Source organism: Chrysemys picta, chromosome 25, assembly GCF_011386835.1.
Source record: "Chrysemys picta bellii isolate R12L10 chromosome 25, ASM1138683v2, whole genome shotgun sequence".
Lineage (NCBI taxonomy): Eukaryota > Metazoa > Chordata > Testudines > Emydidae > Chrysemys > Chrysemys picta.
The window spans coordinates 4,792,450-4,812,758 of NC_088815.1; the positions used below are offsets into that span (position 1 = coordinate 4,792,450).

A 20,309-nucleotide genomic window follows, 5' to 3' on the forward strand; every position below is an offset into this window, starting at 1 on the left:
CAGTACTTTGATTGTATAAGATAGGACATATGGATTAGATATTTTAAAAAATGGGACAAGACAGTCAGTTTGGAAAGACTGGCTATGACATGTGGCCAGTAATTATTGGAAGAAATTTAATAAAAGTTTGCACCTACTGCCTGAAGAGTAGCAAAAATGTAAATAATTAGTTTTTGCCAACTCATTAATACTAATCTGAGATATGCAACCATCTTTGGAAATGTTATGCTCAGCCACTTGTGTTTCTATACAGCCAAAGATAAACAAATCCAAAGTCTACCTGCTTCTTGAAGTGCCTAAATACTATGGCATTTGGTATTTGAAGGTACTTTTCTTTCTGTAACCCTCACTGACCTCATCCCATCCACATCATACTATCACAGCTTCTAAACAGAAACTGGCATCTTTTAAGAGGTGGCTTTTCTGTAGATTGGGCTTCAGGAATTGTCAGTCCTTTGTCAAAAGAACAGGTACTACACATGGAGCACATGTAGACCGAACCCCCCTCCTAGAGCTCCAGCAAGAATTTCAATTAATGTTAGCTGTTGTGACAGTTTTGGAAGATGGATCCCTACCAATAGGAACTGGACTAAAATTAAGTCCTATCATAGAGATCAAATAGTTCTTAGAATCATAGAATATTAGGGTTGGAAGAGACCTCGGGAGGTCATCTAATCCAATCCTCTGCTGAAAGCAGGACCAATACTAACTAAATCATCCTAGCCAGGGCTTTGTCAAGCCGGGCCTTAAAAACCTCTAAGGAAGGAGATTCCACCACCTCCCTAGGTAACCCATTCCAGTGCTTCACCACCCTCCTAGTAAAATAGTGTTTCCTAACATCCAACCTAAACCTCCCCCACTGCAACTTGAGACCATTGCTCCTTGTTCTGTCATCTGCCACCACTGAGAACAGCCGAGCTCCATCCTCTTTGGAACCCCCCTTCACGTCGTTGAAGGCTGTTATCAAATCCCCCTTCACTCTTCTCTTCTTCAGACTAAATAAGCCCAGTTCCCTCAGCCGCTCCTCATAAGTCATGTGCCTCAGCCCCCTAATCATTTTCATTACCCTCCACTGGGCTCTCCAATTTGTCCACATCCCTTCTGTAGTGGGGGGACCAAAACTGGACAATACTCCAGGTGTGGCTTCACCAGTGCCGAATAGAGGGCAATAATCACTTCCCTCGATTTGCTGGCAATGCTCCTGCTAATACAGCCCAATATGCTGTTGGCGATCTTGGCAACAAGGGCACACTGCTGACTCATACAGCTTCTCATCCACTGTAATCCCCAAGTCCTTTTCTGCAAAACTGCTACTTAGCCAGTCAGTCCCCAGCCTGTAGCGGTGCATGGGATTCTTCCATCTTAAGTGCAGGACTGAGGCAAAAAAAGCATTGAGTACTTCAGCTGTTTCCACATCATCTGTCACTACCCCATTCAGTAAGGGTCCCACACTTTCCCTGACCTTCTTCTTGTTATGCTTCACATCCCTTGCTACCAGCAACTCCAATTGTGCTTTGGCCTTCCTGATTACACCCCTGCATGCTCAAGCAATATTTTTATACTCCTCCCTAGTCATCTGTCCAAATATTCACTTTTGTAAGCTTTCTTTTTGAGTTTAAGCTCACCGAAGATTTCACTGTTAAGCCCAGCTGGTCGCCTACCATATTTGCTATTCTTTCTGCACAGTGGGATGGTTTGTTCCTGTGCACTCAATAAGGCTTCCTTAAAAATACAGCCAGCTCTCTTGGACTCCTTTCTCCCTCATATTAGCCTCCCAGGGGATCCTGCCCATCAGTTCCCTAAGGGAGTCTAAGTCTGCTTTTCTGAAGTCCAGGGTCCATATTTTGCTACTCTCCTTTCTTCTTTTTTTCAGGATCCTGAACTCAACCATCTCATAGACTCATAGACTTTAAGGTCAGAAGGGACCATTATGATCATCTGGTCTGACCCCCTGCATGATGCAGGCCACAAAGCCGTCCCTACCCTTTCCCTTGACTCTGCTGTTGAAGTCCCCAAATCCTGTGGCTTAGAGACTTCAGTTGGCAGAGAATCCTCCTGCTAGCGATCCCTGCCCCATGCTGCGGAGGAAGGTGAAAAACCTCCAGGGTCTCAGCCAATCTACCCTGGAGGAAAATTCCTTCCCGACCCCAAATATGGCGATCAGTAAAACCCCGAGCATGTAGGCAAGAGTCTCCAGCCTGACCCTTGTTAGCCATTATACTATTTACCTGCCATGGCACGGTATTCCTTTGACTAAAATCATGTTTTTCCATTAAACCATTCCCTCCATAAACTTATCTAGCTTAATCTTAAAACCAGACAGGTCCTTCGCCCCCACCGTTTCCCTCGGAAGGCTGTTCCAATATTTCACCCCTCTGACGGTCAGACACCTTCGTCTAATTTCAAGCCTAAACTTCCCCACTGCCAGTTTATATCCATTCGTTCTCGTGTCCACATTAGTACTGAGCTGGAATAATTCCTCTCCCTCCCTGGTATTTATCCCTCTCATGGTCACTGCTGCCTAGGTTGCCACCCACTTCTACTTCCCCTACCAATTCCTCCCTATTTGTAAGCAGCAGGTCAAGAGGAGCACAGCCCCTAGTTGGTTCCTCCAGCACTTGTACAAGGAAGTTGTCCAAAAACTTCCTGGATTGTCTGTGTATTGCTCTCCCAGCAGATGTCTGGGTGATTGAAGTCCCCCATTAGTACCAGGGCCTGTGATTTGGAAACTTCAGTTAGTTGTCCAAAGAAAGCCTCGTCTACCTCATCCTTCTGATCTGGTGGTCTATAGCACACGCCCACCATGGCATCACCCTTGTTGCTCTCCCCTCTAAACTTAGTCCAAAGACTCAACAGGCTTTTCTCCAGTTTCATACTGGAGCTCTAAGCAATCATACTGCTCTCTTACATACAATGCAACTCCTCCACACCCTTGGTCCCGTATCTGTCCTTCCTGAACAGTTTATACCCATTCATCACAGTGCTCCAGTCATGTGAACTGCCCCACTAAGTTTCTGTTATTCCAATCACATCATAATTCCTTGATTGTGCCAGGACTTCCAATTTTCCCTCCTTGTTTCCCAGGGTTCTTGCATTCATGTACATACACCTAAGATAATTAGCTGATTACCCTACTTTCTCAGTATGAATCAGGTGGTTTTCTGTCTTGTACCCTCCTCCTTGTGTTTCCTCCCTGTATCCCACTTACCTCTGGGCTTAGGTCCCCACCCCCCGGCGAACCTATTTCTATCGGATATCTTGTCCTATCAGATATCAGCAATAATATTTATAAGCATACCCACCATAGATATGTCATTAAACATGCAAAAACAGGTCAAATGGAGCAGAGAGGATTTCACTGCTTTGATTTCACAAAAGATATGGTATTGGAAAAAGCAGCAGAGTTTTAACAACAGAAGAGCATGCTAAGAACAGACTGCAGAGCTTTGGAGAGTTTTCTGGACTCAAATGGGGTGGTGGTACTGCAAACAGCAATGTAAGGAATAAATAGCAGTAGTTCCAAGGAGCCCAAGCCACAGCCGTTCCCTTATGGCCTTAGTCTAGAGCTCTCAAGCTTTGCTGGACCACCCACCCACCCACCCACCCACACCCCCTACCTCCTCAGATGTGTTATTCCTCCCCCCACCCCTCGAGCATCAAAATTAGCTCCTCACTCCCTAGGCTTCTGCATGACACTCTTGGATCAGGCAGATCAGTCAAACATGGACAAATACTAAGAAACTTTTAAAACGGGAGTGGTTCTTTTGTAGAAAGCAGCGAGAAAAAAATCTACCTTGAAAAGATACATGGCAGTTTTCAGGCACATTGGTTAAATTTCCATGGAGGTTATTGTGGTTAGAGACCTTATAATGATTGTGTACGGATTTTAATCTGCATTATATGGCTATAACTATGTTGAGTTAACACTGCTTCAGGAAGTCAGGTTCAGCATATTTAATTTCTTAGCCTTAATACTGCATCACTGGATGTCTGACATTTTTGTTTTTTCCCCCCTCTCTCTCAAGGATCCATTTAAATTAAATTTCTCAGGTGCTGGTCACTCTTCGCAGCCTGAAGTTCAGACCTGGACTTGCAATTTAAATCCTTCGGCCCTGAACTAAACAACACCTCAACAGCATCCAAATACGGAAATATCTTCAAAATTGTTTAGTAAAGACTCCATTTAAGTAATTCACCATATGCAAGATTCTGAAGGGTAGAATTAAAGATTAAAACACTGAAAGAAAAACAGTGCTGCTGTGTATATATGCAAGAATAAGCCTTCATAAACGGTAATGGAAGAGGATATATTTTTAGTCTTGAGTAGTTAAGATGACATTCTTGCCAAGTTTGAAGCTTTTGCTGTTTGACTTGAGAGCACAAAGGACTGGGCCACCACAAATCCTACCTCCATCTCCCTTTAACTGCTAAATCCATTTCCATCTAATAAGTGTTCTGGTATTACATTGTTCCCTCAAATTTATTTTTCACAAGGTAAGGTACACTAAATCAATTTAGTTGTATTGAAATAGCCAGTAGGATAGTGAAGTTTAAGTTATCTACACTAAGTCAGTGGAATCGATTGTTATGCTACTTTACAGCATTAATTATGGAAAGTTAACAATTAGAGGAGTCCACAGGTATTGGTTCCAGGTTACTGCAATAATGGTTTGAGGACCAGAGTCATTTCTCATAAATTTATGACTCACGAATGCAATAAGTTTAACATACACAACATAACCCAAGTGAGATGCCAAAGGCTGGTAATATGCAGCCCAAAGGAGATTTCATTCTTTAGAACAGCTTCCAAGAGGAAAAAGGTAAACATTTATCACAAAAGTTATTCAGTTTATGATTTATTTTGTACATCTGTTTTATGAATTCAGCCCATCAGAACGAGACCGCTTGTGAAAGTGACCCGGAAGCAAGTTCACACATTTGTGCAGCCAGTATGTTAAATTAAATTTGATTGTTCAGTAGAAGATAAAGTAACATCACAGCCTCTCCTGAAGTCCACAATGAGCATTTCAAATTCACATCAGACTAGGGTCTTCGAAAGGAAGAATGGATCCAATACACCCAGTCCAGCCCATAAATGCTTCCTACAATAAAAACAAACAGTTAATAAGCAACACTTCCTGCAAAGTGTCATGGCAGCCAGTGCAAAAGACTGTAAGATCTGAAAATTCAGAGATCCATGCACAAGGAGTTTCTAGTGACTCACAGACAAGTAAGGGAAACAAGAAGTACAGCTATGTCGCTATTTTAAAAGTCTGTTTAATGACGATATGGAACCAGATAGGTGCCCTGTTTGCTTTGATATCGTAGAATCCTAGAAAGGGCTGGAAGGGACCTCAAAAGCTCATCAAGTCCTACCCCACACTGAGGCAGGAACAAGTAAACATAGACCATCCCTGACAGACCGAACCTGTTCTTGAAAATCTCCAATGTAGGGATTCCACAACTTTGCTTGGAAGCCTATTCCAGAACTTAACTACCCTTATAAATAGAAAGATTTTCCCTAATATCTAACCCAAGTCTCCCTTACTGCAGATTAAACCCATTACTTCTTGCCCTACCTTCAGCAGCCAGAACAAATGATCACAGTCCTCTATATAACAGCCCTTAACATATTTGAAAATAAGTTACCAGGGCCCACTTAAGTCTTCTTTCCTCAAGACTAAACATGCCCAGTTTTCTAAAACTTATCCCAGTAAGTCTGATTTCAGACCTTTTATTATATCTGGACTCTTTCCAGTTTGTCCACATCTTTCCTAAAGTGTGTCACCCAGAACTGGACACAGTACGCCAGCTGAGGCCTCACCGGTGCTGAGCAGAGCAGAACAATTACCTCCTTTGTCTTACATACAACACTGCTGTTAATACAACCCAGAATCATAGTAGCCTTTTTCACAACTGCATCACATTGTTGACTCATTTGATTTGTGAGCCACTATAACACCCAGATTCTTTTCAGCAGTACTACCACCAAGCCAGTTATTCCCAATTTGGTAATTGTGCATTTGATTTTTCATTCCTTAATACCTTTGCACTTATCTTTATTGAATTTCATCTCGCTGATTTCAGACCAATACTCCAATTTATCAAGGTTCTTCTTAATTCTAATCCTATCCTCCAAAATACTAGCAACCCCTCCAAGCTTGATGTCACTTGCAAATGTTATAACCATACTCTCCACTCCATTATCGAACTCATTAATGAAAATATTGACTAGTACTGGACCCAGGACTGACCACTGTGGGACCACACTATGTATGTCCGCCCTGTTTGATAGAAAATCATTGATCACTATTCTTTGAACATGGTCTTTCAACCAGTTGTGCACCCATCTTATAGTAACTTCATCTAGACCACACTTCACCAGCTAGCTTGCTTGCTTATGAGAATATCATGCGGGACTGTGTCAAAAGCCTTACTAAAATCAAGACATATCCTGTCTACAGCTTCCCCCGATCTAATAGGCTAGTCCTCCGAAGAAGGAAATAAGGGTGTTTGGCATGATTTATTCCTGACAAATCCATGTTGGCTATTTCCTATAACTCTATCATCTAGGTGCTTACAAATTGATGGTTTAATAATTTGTTCCAATATCTTTCCACTTATTAATGTTAGCCTGACTGTTCTATAATTCCTAAAGCCCTCTTTGTTCCCCCTTTTAGAAGATAGTCCTCTGGAACCTCACCCATCCACCATGAGTTCTCAAAGATAATTGCCAGTAGTTCTGAGATTGCTTCAAGCTAATTCCTTAAGTACCCTAAGATGAATTTCATCAGACCCTGCTGACCTGAATACATCTAACTTATCTAAATATTCTTTAGCCTTTCTCTCTCTCTATTTTGGAGTTTGTGTTCGTTCCTCTTATTGTCGAGTATCTGGTCACTATTAACCTTTTTAGTGATGGCTGAAACAAAATAGGCATTAAACACCTCAACCTTCTTGAGGTCATTGGTTATTAGCTCTCATTCCCTGTTAAGTAGAGAGAGGGCCTATACTTTCCTTCATCATTCTCTTGCTCTTAGTGTATTTAAATTACCTTTTCTTATTGCCTTTTATGTCCCTTGCTAGGTCTAACTCATTTTGTCCTTACATGCGTGTGCTATTCTTTTATACTCCTCCTTAGCAATTTGTCAGTGTTTCCACCTTTTGTAGGATTCCTTTTTGATTTTCAGGTCATTAAGGCACTCCTGATGGAGTCACATTGGCCTCTATTCTTATCTTTCCTTCACATAGGTGTGGTTTTGAGTTGTGTGCTTAATGTCCTAGAGACTGCCAGCTCTCCTGAACTCCTTTATCCTTTACATTTGCTCCCCATAGGATCTTACCTACCAGTTCTCTGTGTTTGTTAAAGTCTGGTTTTTTGAAGTCCATTGTCCTTATACTGCTGCTCTTGCTCATTCCTTTAATTAGAAATCATGAAATCTGTAATTTCATGATCACTTTCACCCAAATTCCCTTCCACTTTCAGATTCACAACCAATTTCTCCCTATTCTTACAACTGTAGATCACTCTTCTCTTTCTAAATACAACATGTATAATAGGAGTTGAATATGACCCATGTGAATGCCATTATTTAACATGTTCCTGAAACCATAATTCACATTCACCCACTTCCACGTATTTACTGCCCAACACCCTTTTTTTAAACGGAGTAAAGGCTTATTACATAAATTAGGTACTGCAGCCCAACTTTAGAGCATTTCCATTAACAGGCTTAGCAGTTAGGATAGCAAGTGACTGTGAATGTTAATGCACTAAGTTTCCTAGAGCAATTTATCAACTTTCATAAATAAATTAATCCCACATTAACACTCTAGCCCCCATTATGGAGTGGTGTCTTTTTCCCCCCAGGAAGCTGCTAATGGAACTTGCACTTTTGTTAAATGTTTTGACATAGGGGAATGCACAAAAATGAACCATTCTCTCTTACAAATACCTCTGACAAAGGAGAAGATTTTCCTTTTAAAGAAAAAAGGCAATTTTTTCTAGTTTCTAATGTGTTCTGTGTTTTCAGACTCTCAAATCCTCTCACAATCAATAGTGTTTAATAAAAGGAGATTCTCTCAAGATGCCATAGGATCAAGCACTATAAATACACATTGAAATAAATACCATGATGCCGAACTCCCCCCAGACCACTGTTTCTCAACCTTTTCAGGTTGGTGATTGCTTATTCCAAGAGAAATGTTCACAATACCTTTACTATAAAAAAAGAATAAATATTGTGACAACATTAAACCTACATAATTTGCATGTGTTCCAAAAGGTTGCTTGCTATGGAAGTGTGTGCAGGGAGAGAGACTTTCTTTGCTTTAGATTGCAAGAAAACGTTCAATGTCTCACAACCCCCTTGATTGCCTTTTGTGACCCATCAGTTGGGAAACACTGCTTTAGATTTATGGCGTGTCAGTCAATGGCCAAGAATGGTCAATATGCTGTAAAAGCTTAAGTGAAGCATGTTTCTTTTCCATCTCTTAGTATGTTATATGAAATAAAGAGCTTTTAACTGGAAAAACGTATCCACGTTGTCCCTGTCCAGGAAGCTGATTATACCTTTAAGGTCTTCTAGCCAAGACTAGAGGCAAATGGGTCTATTAAAAGAAGCCCTACAACAACAACACAGAAATTGTACTTTGAAGAGATTATTTTAATCCCATGAATTGATACAATAGGAATGTATTTACCAACACAGTCTTCTTACTAGGTATGTGTATTGCTAAACCTCAGTCTCTAACCAGATCCTGAATCCTAGCTTTGATATCCACAAATAGATGTAGTGACCTCTAATTTGTTGCAATATGGAACAACAGTTCTGTTTTTTTTTATAAGGCATTTGGCTAATACTGTCCTGAATTACTTTCAATTCTATAAATAAATTCATTTGTTTCTATTTCTTTCCTAAGTTCTAAAACTTTCAAGCTACTCCATTCAGTACTGTAGGAACTGAAAGAGATGGATAGGGTGAGGAAGTTAAATACACATCAGCTCAGAACATGCAATGCACATATTTCTCAGAATAGCACGTTACAAAGAGACTTGTGATTACTACGAGCTCCTGTGTAGAAGTTGTATAGCACTTAGAAGCTATAAAGTGTTAATTAATCCTGCCAACTCCCTTGTGATATATGTATTCTCTATTTTACAGCTGGTAACACTTACGCTGATAAAAATCCACTAGACCACACTGGCTCACTCTGAAAAATAATGCAATTTAAAAGAATGTAATAATGTAATCTAAAATGAAACTGGCTAGTTTCTACTAAGGTACACTGATAGCATATCTGAGCTGGGCAAGTTCTTATCAAGATTATTGTCATGATGCCATTTCTTACTTTCAGTACCAGAAAGACAATTACATGATAAAGTGCAACAGTTCTCTTTGGGGACTAGCTTTTGGACAGAATATTGAGTTTCAAATTGCTGGATTCTATATTGGAGGTCACATCAAATGGCATGTAACAATAAAATGAATGCATGTTATTTCTGATAAGTACAGGACAAAAAAAACTTACCATTAGAGGGAAGAGCAGCAGCTTAATCATCTTTCTTAAACTTGCCATTAATGTAGGGAACATAGTCAAGGATCAGTCTCCAGTCTGTCGCCCACACCAATCCCACAGCGCCTACGGTGCCCCATGTGGTCAATGTGGGGGTCCTGTAGAACACAGACACAACCACGCCTCTTCTACATATCTAAATGTTTGTCAGCTTCTTTAGCAATAAGCACCTGCCAAAGCTGTTTACTCAAGAAGGAATTTTAGCTGCAATCTTGAAGAGAAAGTCACACAGTTAGACCCAAGTCTACCTGCATCTTGGCAGGGGGGTAGACAGATAACCCTTGCGGTCCCTTCTAACCCTGATTCTCCCTCAGGGTTACGCTTAACCTGATGCTAGAAAATTAGAAATAGTGCCCTTATCTGTGTATCATTTCTGCTCCCCCCCCCACTATTTACAGTCCACTCAGCTTGGTTTATTTCTGCTGGCCCATACTTATCTGTATGCAGTGGTGTTGTAGCCATGTCGGTCCCAGAATGTTAGACAGACAAAGTTGTCTCTCTCACCAACAGAAGTTGGTCCAATAAAAGATATTATCTCACCCACCTTGTCATGCTTATTTGTAGTCAGTTTCTGGTTCTCCTACACTAGCCCAGCACTGCAGGGTTTGGGTTGGAAACATTGTACAGGAATATCTAAATCCCTGCATCTCGCTAGAGATGATCAAGCCAGAAAACAGTCTGGGCCAAATTATATTTCAACATGGTTAGACGTTCATAGATTCTAAGGCTAGATGATACTACCGTGATCATCTAGTCTAACCTCCGGCATAACACGGAACTTCCTCAAAATAATTTCTGTTTGAAATGTGTTGTACCTTAGGCAGAGAGAAAGCTAGGGTTAGGAAACTACGTTTTAGCCTATTTAACGCACAGTTTGGCTCACTCAATGTTAGCTGGGTAGCATATTTAGAACTGGAGCCAGGACTTATATTAGCTGAACTAAAAGAAGTAGAGTTGTTTCAGAATACGTCAGGACACTGACAATAGCAAAATTGCCTGTAATTTTCCCCTCACTTCAAATTAGCAGCTCTGACCACATTCTAGAACAGGGGTGGGCCAGATCTGGCCCGTCTAACATTTCTGTCCAGCCCGCCAGCTCTTTGGCTGCCCCCTCACGATCTCTGGGCCACTAAAAGTCCAACGGTGCAGAGGGCGCTCAGGCAGGTAGCCTGCCTGCCATGGCCCCACTCCGCTCCCGGAACCGGCCAGCTCTGCGTGCCCCACGTGGGGGGGAGGGAGGCGTCTCTGCGCGCTGCCCCCACCCCCAACACCGGAAACCAATGGGAGCTGCGGGGACAGTGCTTGTGGGCGCAGGCAGCTCATGGAGACCCACTGCCCCCCTGCCAAGAGGCACGCAGAGACATGCCAGCAGCAGCCGGGAGCTGTCGGTGGTAAGCACCTCCCGGCCAGAGCATGCACCTTTCACCCCCATCCCATGCCCCAGCCCAGACCCCCTCCTGCACCAAACTCCCTCCCAGAGCCCATTAATATGGCAGAAACGTGCAGCCCGTGACAACTTACCAACATTTGTGGGGTGGCCCCCCCTGCAAAAGTTATTGCCCACCCCTGTGCTAGAAACTAAATTAAGAAACAGCATCAGGTGTATCAAGTACTTTAAATTAGCAGGCTACCCAATCTGCCCATCAGTCTTTGCCAACAGACACCAAGGTGGCGGAGTTTGAGAGTCATGACTCGACCTCACTTATCAGCGCTTCCTGTCATCTCCGGGGAACGCTGCATCCCTCGTACAATTTTTTTTTTAGCACATCCAGTTTAGATTTTCTCTTTTATCTCAACCTCTCCCCGGGTCGCTGCCCAATGACCAGCCGGGCTCTAACCGCTTCTCCTGGTCTTTCACCTCCGCTCTCTGCCCCGAGAAGCGAACTGCAGAGCGGGAGGCGGGCGCGGGCTGGTCACACCCGCTCTGCCCCGGACCCGCCACCCCGCAGCCGCGAGACGGGGATGGGCCTGGGGGACTCGTGCCCAGCCCCCCGCAGCGGCTCCAGACAGGCCCCAGGGAAGTGACAGGGGGTCCCCGGGGGAGGGGGGGGGCTCACCAGTTCCGGAGCAGCTGGGCGTAGCGGGGCCCCATGAGCTTGTTCAGCATCCTGCTCCCAGCCCAGCCTCGGCCGCCGGCCTCAAAGTCACCCCGTCTACGCATGCGCCCGCGACGTGGCCCCACGCAGGACCCGCCCTGCCTGCCCTAGCGGCTGCCTGAACGTCTGGGCCCTGCGCCGCAGAGCCGTGAAGGACCCCGCCCGCCCTTGCGCCCACCCCCGGCTGGGCAGGGCCGCCCTTGACGCCGCCTGATCAGAAATAACAACAAGGAGTCTGGTGGCACCTTACAGACTAACCCATTTACTTGGGCATAAGCTTTCGTGGGTAAAAACCTCACTTCTTCAGATGCAGGCCCCCTCCCTCCTGTGAGCAACGGGGTCAGGATGGCTCCCTGCTCCCCCATGCCATTCAGCACCTGGCCTGGAAAGGGGCCGAAAAGAGTGAAAAAAACCCTGGAGCTGCCCCCCCCCCCACCAGCCTGGAAGGGGAGGAGGGGATGCCACTGCAGCCCCCCAGGCCTGGGAGAGCAGGGGTGAAGAATCCTAGGAGGAGCAGAGTTGAGGCTGGAGGCTGAACTGATGGGGGACTCATGTTGGAATTTGGGGGGGGGGTGGTGATGAATAGGGTTGACGTGAAGGTTGGGGACAGAATTCATTACTGGGCAGATGTGGGGGTGAGAGCTCCTGCAGCAGGGGCCAAAATCACCCGCCCAATATATTTGCCAGAGGGGGCAGCGCTGATTGTCCCACACACTGGGGATGGGCGGGGGAGTTCAGCAACCAATATAGTCTTTTTTAAAAAAATCCTGAAATTAAGCTATTTGGGGTTTGGCTCATGAGTTTTGATCTCCTGAGGTTGGCTGTATTGCTCTCCAAATAACCAGAGTGCGGCCACTTCTCACACATCGCATCAATTGATCGGACATGCCAACCCCAATAACCTTGGGCCCATCAGAATCACATCCAGCATCACTGTCTCTGATTAGGTGAATCCCCACTCCTGTTAACTAAACCCTCCTCCCCAAACTGATGTCATCTCCCCTCACGTGGGGCCAAAGTCACTTTCCCGATCGCCCATTGCCTATGCCCTCTTCTCTGAACTGCAGTCACATCTCCTCCCCTTCCCTTCCTACTGCCATGGCTACACCCTATTAGCCCTGTTCCCTCTCGGGTACCACCCTCAGGACTTGCTGTTATGAAAATTCCCTCATGGCCATATCCCACCCCAGGCAAATCCCTTTCTCTGGGTAGTTCATCTAGTCAACCAGACATAATTTAACCAAATCTTTTTTTTGGGGGGGGGGGGTAGAAAATTGGTAGCATGTGACCTCCAGAAGAAGAAAGAGGAGAACCCATGTACCCCAATGCAGCTAGAGGCAGAAAACTGTTTTCAGGCTCTCTGCCCAGGTACTACAGCCGCGAATAGTTTGGAAGAGTCATCTGAGGGAAGGGATCAGCAGGGGACCCTATCGACCGGAAGGTATGGGATGCATTGTCCTAGGGATGGGGGTTCCATGACCACCACTCCCAAGAGGAGGAGACAGGTGATGGCGGTCGAGGATTCCCTCCTAAGGGGGATGGAGTCATCCATCCGCAGTCCAGACCGGGAAACTCAAGAAGTGTGCTGCTTGCCTGGAGCTATAATTCAGGATGTGATGGAGTGTCTGCCGAGACTGATCAAGCCCTCAGACTGCTACCCCTTCGTACTTCTCCACATGGGCACCAATGATGCTACCAAGAATGACCTTGAGCAGGTACTGCTCTGGGAAGAAGGATAAAGGAGTTTGAGGCGCAAGTCATGTTCTCGTCCATCCTCCTTGTTGAAGGAAAAGGCCCAGGTAGGGACCATCGAATTGTGGAATTAAATGCGTGGTTGCTCAGGTGGTGTCGGAGAGAGTGCTTTGGATTCTTTGACCATGGCATGTTGTTTCAGAAAGGATTGCGAGGAAGAGATGGGATCCACCTAACGAAGAGGGGGAAGAGCATCTTTGTAGGCAAGCTTGCTAACCTAGTGAATAGGGCTTTAAACTAGGTTCGCCGGGGGATGGAGACCTAAGCCCTGAGGTAAGTGGGATACCGGGAGGAAGCACAAGGAGGAGAGTGCAATAGGGGAGGCCGCCTGATTCATACTGAGAAAGTAGGGCAATCAGCTAGTTAACTTAGGTACCTGTACATGAACGCAAGAAGCCTGGGAAACAAGCAGGAAGAATTGGAAGTCCTGGCACAGTCAAGGAACTATGATGTGATTGGAATAACAGACTTGGTAGGGGAACTCACATGACTGGAGTATTGTCATGGATGGTATAAATTGTTCAGGAAGGACAGGCGGGGGAGAAAAGGTGAAGAAGTTGCACTGTATGTAAGAGAACAGTATGATTGCTCAGAGCTCCAGTATGAAACTGGAGAAAAGCTTGTTGAGTGTCTTTGGGTTAAGTTTAGAGTTGAGAGCAACAAGGGTGATGTCGTGGTGGGCGTCTCCTGTAGACCATCAGACCAGGAGGATGAGGTAGACGAGACTTTCTTTGGACAATTAACAGAAGTTTCCAGATTACAGGCCCTGGTTCTCATGGGGGACTTCAATCACCCTGACATCTGCTGGGAGAGCAATACAGCAGTGCACAGACAATCCAGGAAGTTTTTGGAGTGTGTTGGGGACAACTTCCTGGTGCAGGTGCTGGAAGAACCAACTAGGGGCCATGATCTTCTTGTCCTGCTGCTCACAAACAGGGAAGAATTGGTAGGGGACATAGAAGTGGATGGCAACCTGGGCAGCAGGGACCATGAGATGCTCGAGTTCAGGATCCTGACGAAAGGAAGAAAGGAGACCAGCAGAATACAGACCCTGGATTTCAGAAAACCAGACTTTGACTCAGTCATGGAACTGATGGGCAGGATCCCCTGGGAGGCTAATATGAGGGAGAAAGGAGTCCAGGAGAGCTGGCTGTATTTTAAAGAAGACTTATTGAGGGTGCAGGAACAAACCATCCTGATGTGTAGAAAGAATAGCAAATATGGCAGGAGACCAGCTGGGTTTAACAGAGAAATCTTCGGTGAGCTTAAACACAAAAAGGAAGCTTACAAGAAGTGGAAATTTGGTCAGATGACTAGGGAGGAGTATCAAAATATTGCTTGAGCCTGCAGGGGTGTAATCAGGAAGGCCAAAGCACAATTGGAATTGCAGCTAGCAAGGGATGTGAAGGGTAACAAGAAGGGTTTCTACAGGTATGTTAGCAACAAGAAGGTGGTCAGGGAAAGTGTGGGCCCCTTACTGAATGGGGGAGGCAACCTAGTGACAGATGATGTGGAAAAAGCTTTAGTACTCAATGCTTTTTTTGCCTCGGTCTTCACAGACAAGGTCAGCTTCGAGACTATTGCACTGGGCAGCACAGCATGGGGAGGAGGTGAGCAGCCCTCAGGGGTGAAAGAACAGGTTAAGGCAGGGGTGGGCAAACTTTTTGGCTTGAGGGCCACATTGGAGAATAGAAATTGTATGGCGGGCCATGAATGCTCAAAAAATTGGGATTGGGGTGAGGACATGTCCCTTCTCTGGCTCCTATCCGTGGAGCGGCCCCCGACCCTGCCAGAGCGGGGCCATGCAGCTGCTTCCAGGAGCTGCATGGTGCGTCTCCTGCCCCGGCGCCCCAGCTGGAGCGCTGGAGCAGGGCCGAGCTGTGTGGTGTGGCCCCCGACCCGGCCCCTGAGCTGGAGCGGGGCCAAGGAGCATGGTGCAGTCCCCACCTGGTGTGGGGCCAAGCCGCGTGATGCGGCCCTCGACCCGGTGTTCCGTGTGGAGCGGGGCCGAGCCGCGTGGCACAGCCCCCGACCCGGTGCCCCGGCTGGAGCGCCGGAGCAGGGCAAGCCCCAGACCCCGCTCCCCAGCAGGAGCTCACGGCCCGGCTTAAAACATCTCACAGGCCAGATTCAGCCCACAGTCCATAGTTTGCCCACCTCTGGGTTAAGGACTATTTAGAAAAGCTGTACGTGCATGAGTCCATGGGGCCAGATGCAATGCATCCGAGGGTGCTGAGGGAGTTGGCTGATGTGATTTCAGAGCCATTGGCCATTATCTTTGAAAACTCATGGTGATCGGGGGAGGTCTTGGACAATTGGAAAAAGGCAAATATAGTGCCCATATTTTAAAAAGGGAAGAAAGAGAACCTGGGGAACTACAGACCGGTCAGCCTCATGTCAGTCCCTGGCAAAATCATGGAGCAAGTCCTCAAGGAATCCATTTTGAAGCACTTGGAGGAGAGGAAGGTGATCAGGAACAGTCAACATGGATTCACCAAGGGCAAGTCATGCCTGACCAACCTGATTGCCTTCTACGATGAGCTAACTGGCTCTGTGGATATGGGGAATGCGGTGACTGTGATATACCTTGACTTTAGCAAAGCTTTTGATACGGTCTCCCACAGTATTCTTGCCAGCAAGTTAAAGAAGTATGGATTGGATGAATGGACTATAAGGTGGATAGAAAGTTGGCTGGATTGTTGGGCTCAACGGGTAGCAATCAATGGCTCGATGTCTAGTTGGCAGCTGGTATTAAGCAGAGTGCCCCAGGGGTTGGTCATGGGGCCAGTTTTGTTCAACATCTTTATTAATGATCTGGATAATGGGATGAATTGCACCCTCAGCAAGTTCACAGATGACATTAAGCTGGGGGGAGAGGTAGATACGCTGGAGAGTAGGGATAGGGTCCAGAGTGACCTAGACAAATTGGAGGATTAGGCCAAAAGCAATCTGATGAGGTTCAACAAGGACAAGTGCAGAGTCCTGCACTTAGGAAGGAAGAATCCCATGCACCGCTACAGGCTGGGGACTGACTGGCTAAGCAGCAGTTCTGCAGAAAAGGACCTGGAGATTACAGTGGACGAGAAGCTGGATATGAGTCATCAGTGTGTCCTCGTTGATGAGAAGGCCAATGGCATATTGGGCTGTATTAGTAGGAGCATTGCCAGCAGATTGAGGGAAGTGATTATTCCCCTCTATTCGGCACTGGTGCGGCCACACGTGGAGTATTGCGCCCAGTTTTGGTCCCCCCACTACAGAAGGGATGTGGACAAATTGGAGAGTCCAGGGGAGGGCAATGAAAATGATTAGGGGCTGAGCACATGACTTATGAGGAGAGGCTGAGGGAACTGGGGTTATTTAGTCTGCAGAAGAGAAGAGAGGTGGGATTTGATACCAGCCTTCAACTACCTGAAGGGGGGTTCCAAAGAGGATGGAGCGCGGCTGTTCTCAGTGGTAGCAGATGACAGAACAAGGAGCAATGGTCTCAAGTTGCAGTGGGGGAGGTCTAGGTTGGATATTAGGAAACACTATTTCACTAGGAGGGTGGTGAAGCCCTGGAATGGGTTCCCTAGGGAGGTGGTGGAATCGCCTTCCTTAGGAGTTTTTAAGGCCTGGCTTGACAAAGCTGTGGCTGGGATGATTTAGTTGGGGTTGGTCCTGCTTTGAGCAGGGGGTGGGACTAGGTGACCTCCTGAGGTCTCTTCCAGCCCTGATATTCTATGATTCTATTGCTGTCCATCATGTGACACATCCAACCAAGGGCAGGTTTTTACTGCTGGTGAAACTAAACTAAATCATTTCTAGTAATCGACCAAGGAATCTACAAGTCCCACCAAATAAAACAGCTGGATGTATTTAGATTGTGCACAAAGCACATTAGTAAATGTGCATGTGTAACCCACTCAGGGTGGCGCTCTGTCCCCCTCGAATGGTAGCTGGGCCATATGTAAGGGGCAATAAGCCTGCTGCAGAGTTGGCTAACAGAGCTAGGACCTTCAGCTCAGGCCGGAGAGGCTCGCTCTTTAAGGGTATGTCTACACTACGGGATTAATCCGAATTTATATAATTCGAATTTGGGAAACATTGTATAAAGTCGAATGTACGCGGCCACACTAAGCACATTAATTCGGCGGTGTGCGTCCATGTTCTGGGGCTAGCGTCGATTTCTGGAGCGTTGCACTGTGGGTATCCCATAGCTATCCCATAGTTCCCGCAGTCTCCCCCACCCATTGGAATTCTGGGTTGAGATCCCAGTGCCTGATAGGACAAAAAACATTGTTGCAGGTGGTTCTGGGTACAGCCTCACCCCTCCCTCCCTCCCTGCATGAAAGCAACGGACGTCAGACAACCATTTCGCGCCTTTTTTCCTGGGTGAACACTGCAGACTCCATACCACGGCAAGCATGGAGCCCGCTCAGCTCAAGACAGCAGTCATGAACATTGTAAACACCTCGCGCGTTCTCGTGGAGTTTATGCTGAGCCAGGACCAGAAAAACGAGGCGAGGAGGCAGCGGCGGCGGCAGCGCAGCAACAAGCGTGATGAGGACATGGACACGGACACTGACACGGACACAGAATTCTGTCAAACCGCGGGCCCCGGTGCTTTGGAGATCATGTTGTTAATGGGGCAGGTTCTATCCATGGAACGCCGATTCTGGGCAAGGGAAACAAGCACAGACTGGTGGGACCGCATAGTGTTGCAGGTGTGGGATGATTCCCAGTGGCTGCGGAACTTTCGCATGCGTAAGGGCACTTTCATGGAATTTTGTGACTTGCTTTCCCCTGCCCTGAAGCGCCAGAATACCAAGATGAGAGCAGCCCTCACAGTTGAGAAGCGAGTGGCGACAGCCCTGTGGAAGCTTGCAAAGCCAGACAGCTACTGGTCAGTTGGGAATCAATTTGGAGTGGGCAAATCTACTGTGGGGGCTACTGTGATGCAAGTAGCCAAAGCAATCACTGAGCTGCTGCTACGAAAGGTAGTGACTTTGGGAAATGTGCAGGTCATAGTGGATGGCTTTGCTGCAATGGGATTCCCTAACTGTGGTGGGGCGATAGATGGAACCCATATCCCTATCTTTGCACCGGAGCACCAGGGTACCCAGTACATAAACCGCAAGGGGTACTTTTCAATGGTGCTGCAAGCACTTGTGGATCACAAGGGACATTTCACCAACATCAACGTGGGCTGGCCGGGAAGGGTTCGTGACGCTCATGTCTTCAGGAACACTACTCTGTTTAAACGGCTGCAGGAAGGGACTTACTTCCCGGACCAGAAAATAACCGTTGGGGATGTTGAAATGCCAATAGTTATTCTTGGGGACCCAGCCTACCCCTTAATGCCATGGCTCATGAAGCCATACACAGGCAGCCTGGACAGGAGTCAGGAGCTGTTCAACTATACGTTGAGCAAGTGCAGAATGGTGGTAGAATGTGCATTTGGCCGTTTAAAAGGTCGCTGGCGATCGTTACTGACTCGCTCAGACCTCAGCCAAATCAATCTCCCCATTGTTATTTCTGCTTGCTGTGTGCTCCACAATCTCTGTGAAAGTAAGGCGGAGACCTTTATGGCGGGGTGGGAGGCTGAGGCAAATCGCCTGGCTGCTGATTACACGCAGCCAGACACCAGGGCGATTAGAAGGGCACACCAGGAAGCGCTGTGCATCAGAGAAGCTTTGAAAACCAGTTTCATGACTGGCCAGGCTACAGTGTGAAATATCTGTTTGTTTCTCCTTCATGAAAACCCGCCCCCTTTATTGACTCATTCTTTATAAGGAACCCACCCTCCCCCTTCCACCAGCTTGCTTTCAAACCAAATAAAGTCACTATCATTTAAAAATCATTTATTCTTTATTAATAGATTATAAAAAGAGGGAGGGAACCCGGGTGGGGTTTGGGAGGAGGATCGGTGGGAAGGAAAAGGCCACTAAAAAAAGGTTAAAAAAATGACAGCCTTTTGCTTGGGCTGTCCACTGGGGTGGAATGGGAAGGTGTACGGAGCCTCCCCCACCCGCGTTCTTACACGTCTGGGTGAGGAGGCTATGGAACATGGGGAAGGGGGCTGTAGCGCCAGTCTGTTATCCTGCTGCCGTTCCCAAAGCTCCACCAGACGCCGGAGCATGTCTGTTTGCTCATGCAGCAGCCCCAGCGTTGCATCCTGCCTTGTCTGATCTTCCTGCCGCCACCTCTCATCTCGCGGGTCTCTCCTCTCCTCACGTTGGTCCCTCCTGTCCTCACGTTTACTGGCTTCTTTCCTATACTTTGAAACCGTGTCCTTCCACTCATTCAGATGAGTTCTGTCACTGCGGGTGGAGTCCATGATTTCTGCGAACATCTCGTCTCGCGTCTTCTTTTTCCGACGCCTTATCTGTGATAGCCTTCGGGACAGGAGGAGGGAGGCTTGAAGAATTTGCAGCTGCTAGAGGGAGGGAAAAAAGGAGAGAATTTTTTAAAGAGATACATTTTGCAGAACAATGCTTATACTCTTTCACGGTGACCAACACTATTCACATTACATAGCACATGTGATTTCTGTGCAAGGTCGCGTTTTGCCTCTTAATATTGAGTGCCTGTGGCTTTGCTGCTAGAGATCACAGACGCAGGTCCGGGCAACAGAATTCGGCTTGCATGCGGCCATGGTAAGCCATTGTCTTTCGGCTTCTGCGCCCTCCTTTCCCACATACCAAGCAAAGCCCGTTGAGTGCTGTGGTTTTCCTGTTAACATTCAGCAGCAGAAAACAAACTAACCACCCCCCCCATCCAATTCTCTGGATGATCGCTTTACCCCTCCCCCCACCGCATGGCTGGTATCAGGGAAGATCCCTGCTAGCCAAACGCGAAAAGCTCTGAGCCAATTCCACCCCCCCTGCGCTTGGCTAACTGCAGGGA

General features: G+C 46.7%; 1 protein-coding gene across 1 annotated transcript; it reads right to left on the reverse strand.

Annotated features, from left to right (window-relative positions):
• Positions 1-4,840: 4,840 nt before the first annotated feature.
• LOC101940505 (cytochrome b-c1 complex subunit 10) lies at positions 4,841-11,792 on the reverse strand. Its single transcript, XM_005283828.5, has 3 exons — positions 11,634-11,792; positions 9,532-9,674; positions 4,841-5,102 (listed from the first exon to the last, which is right to left on the reverse strand). Exons 1-2 carry the CDS (start codon positions 11,735-11,737, stop codon positions 9,554-9,556), a joined length of 225 nt encoding a protein of 74 aa, XP_005283885.1. The 5' UTR covers positions 11,738-11,792; the 3' UTR covers positions 4,841-5,102; positions 9,532-9,553.
• Between the last annotated feature and the right edge of the window lie 8,517 nt (positions 11,793-20,309).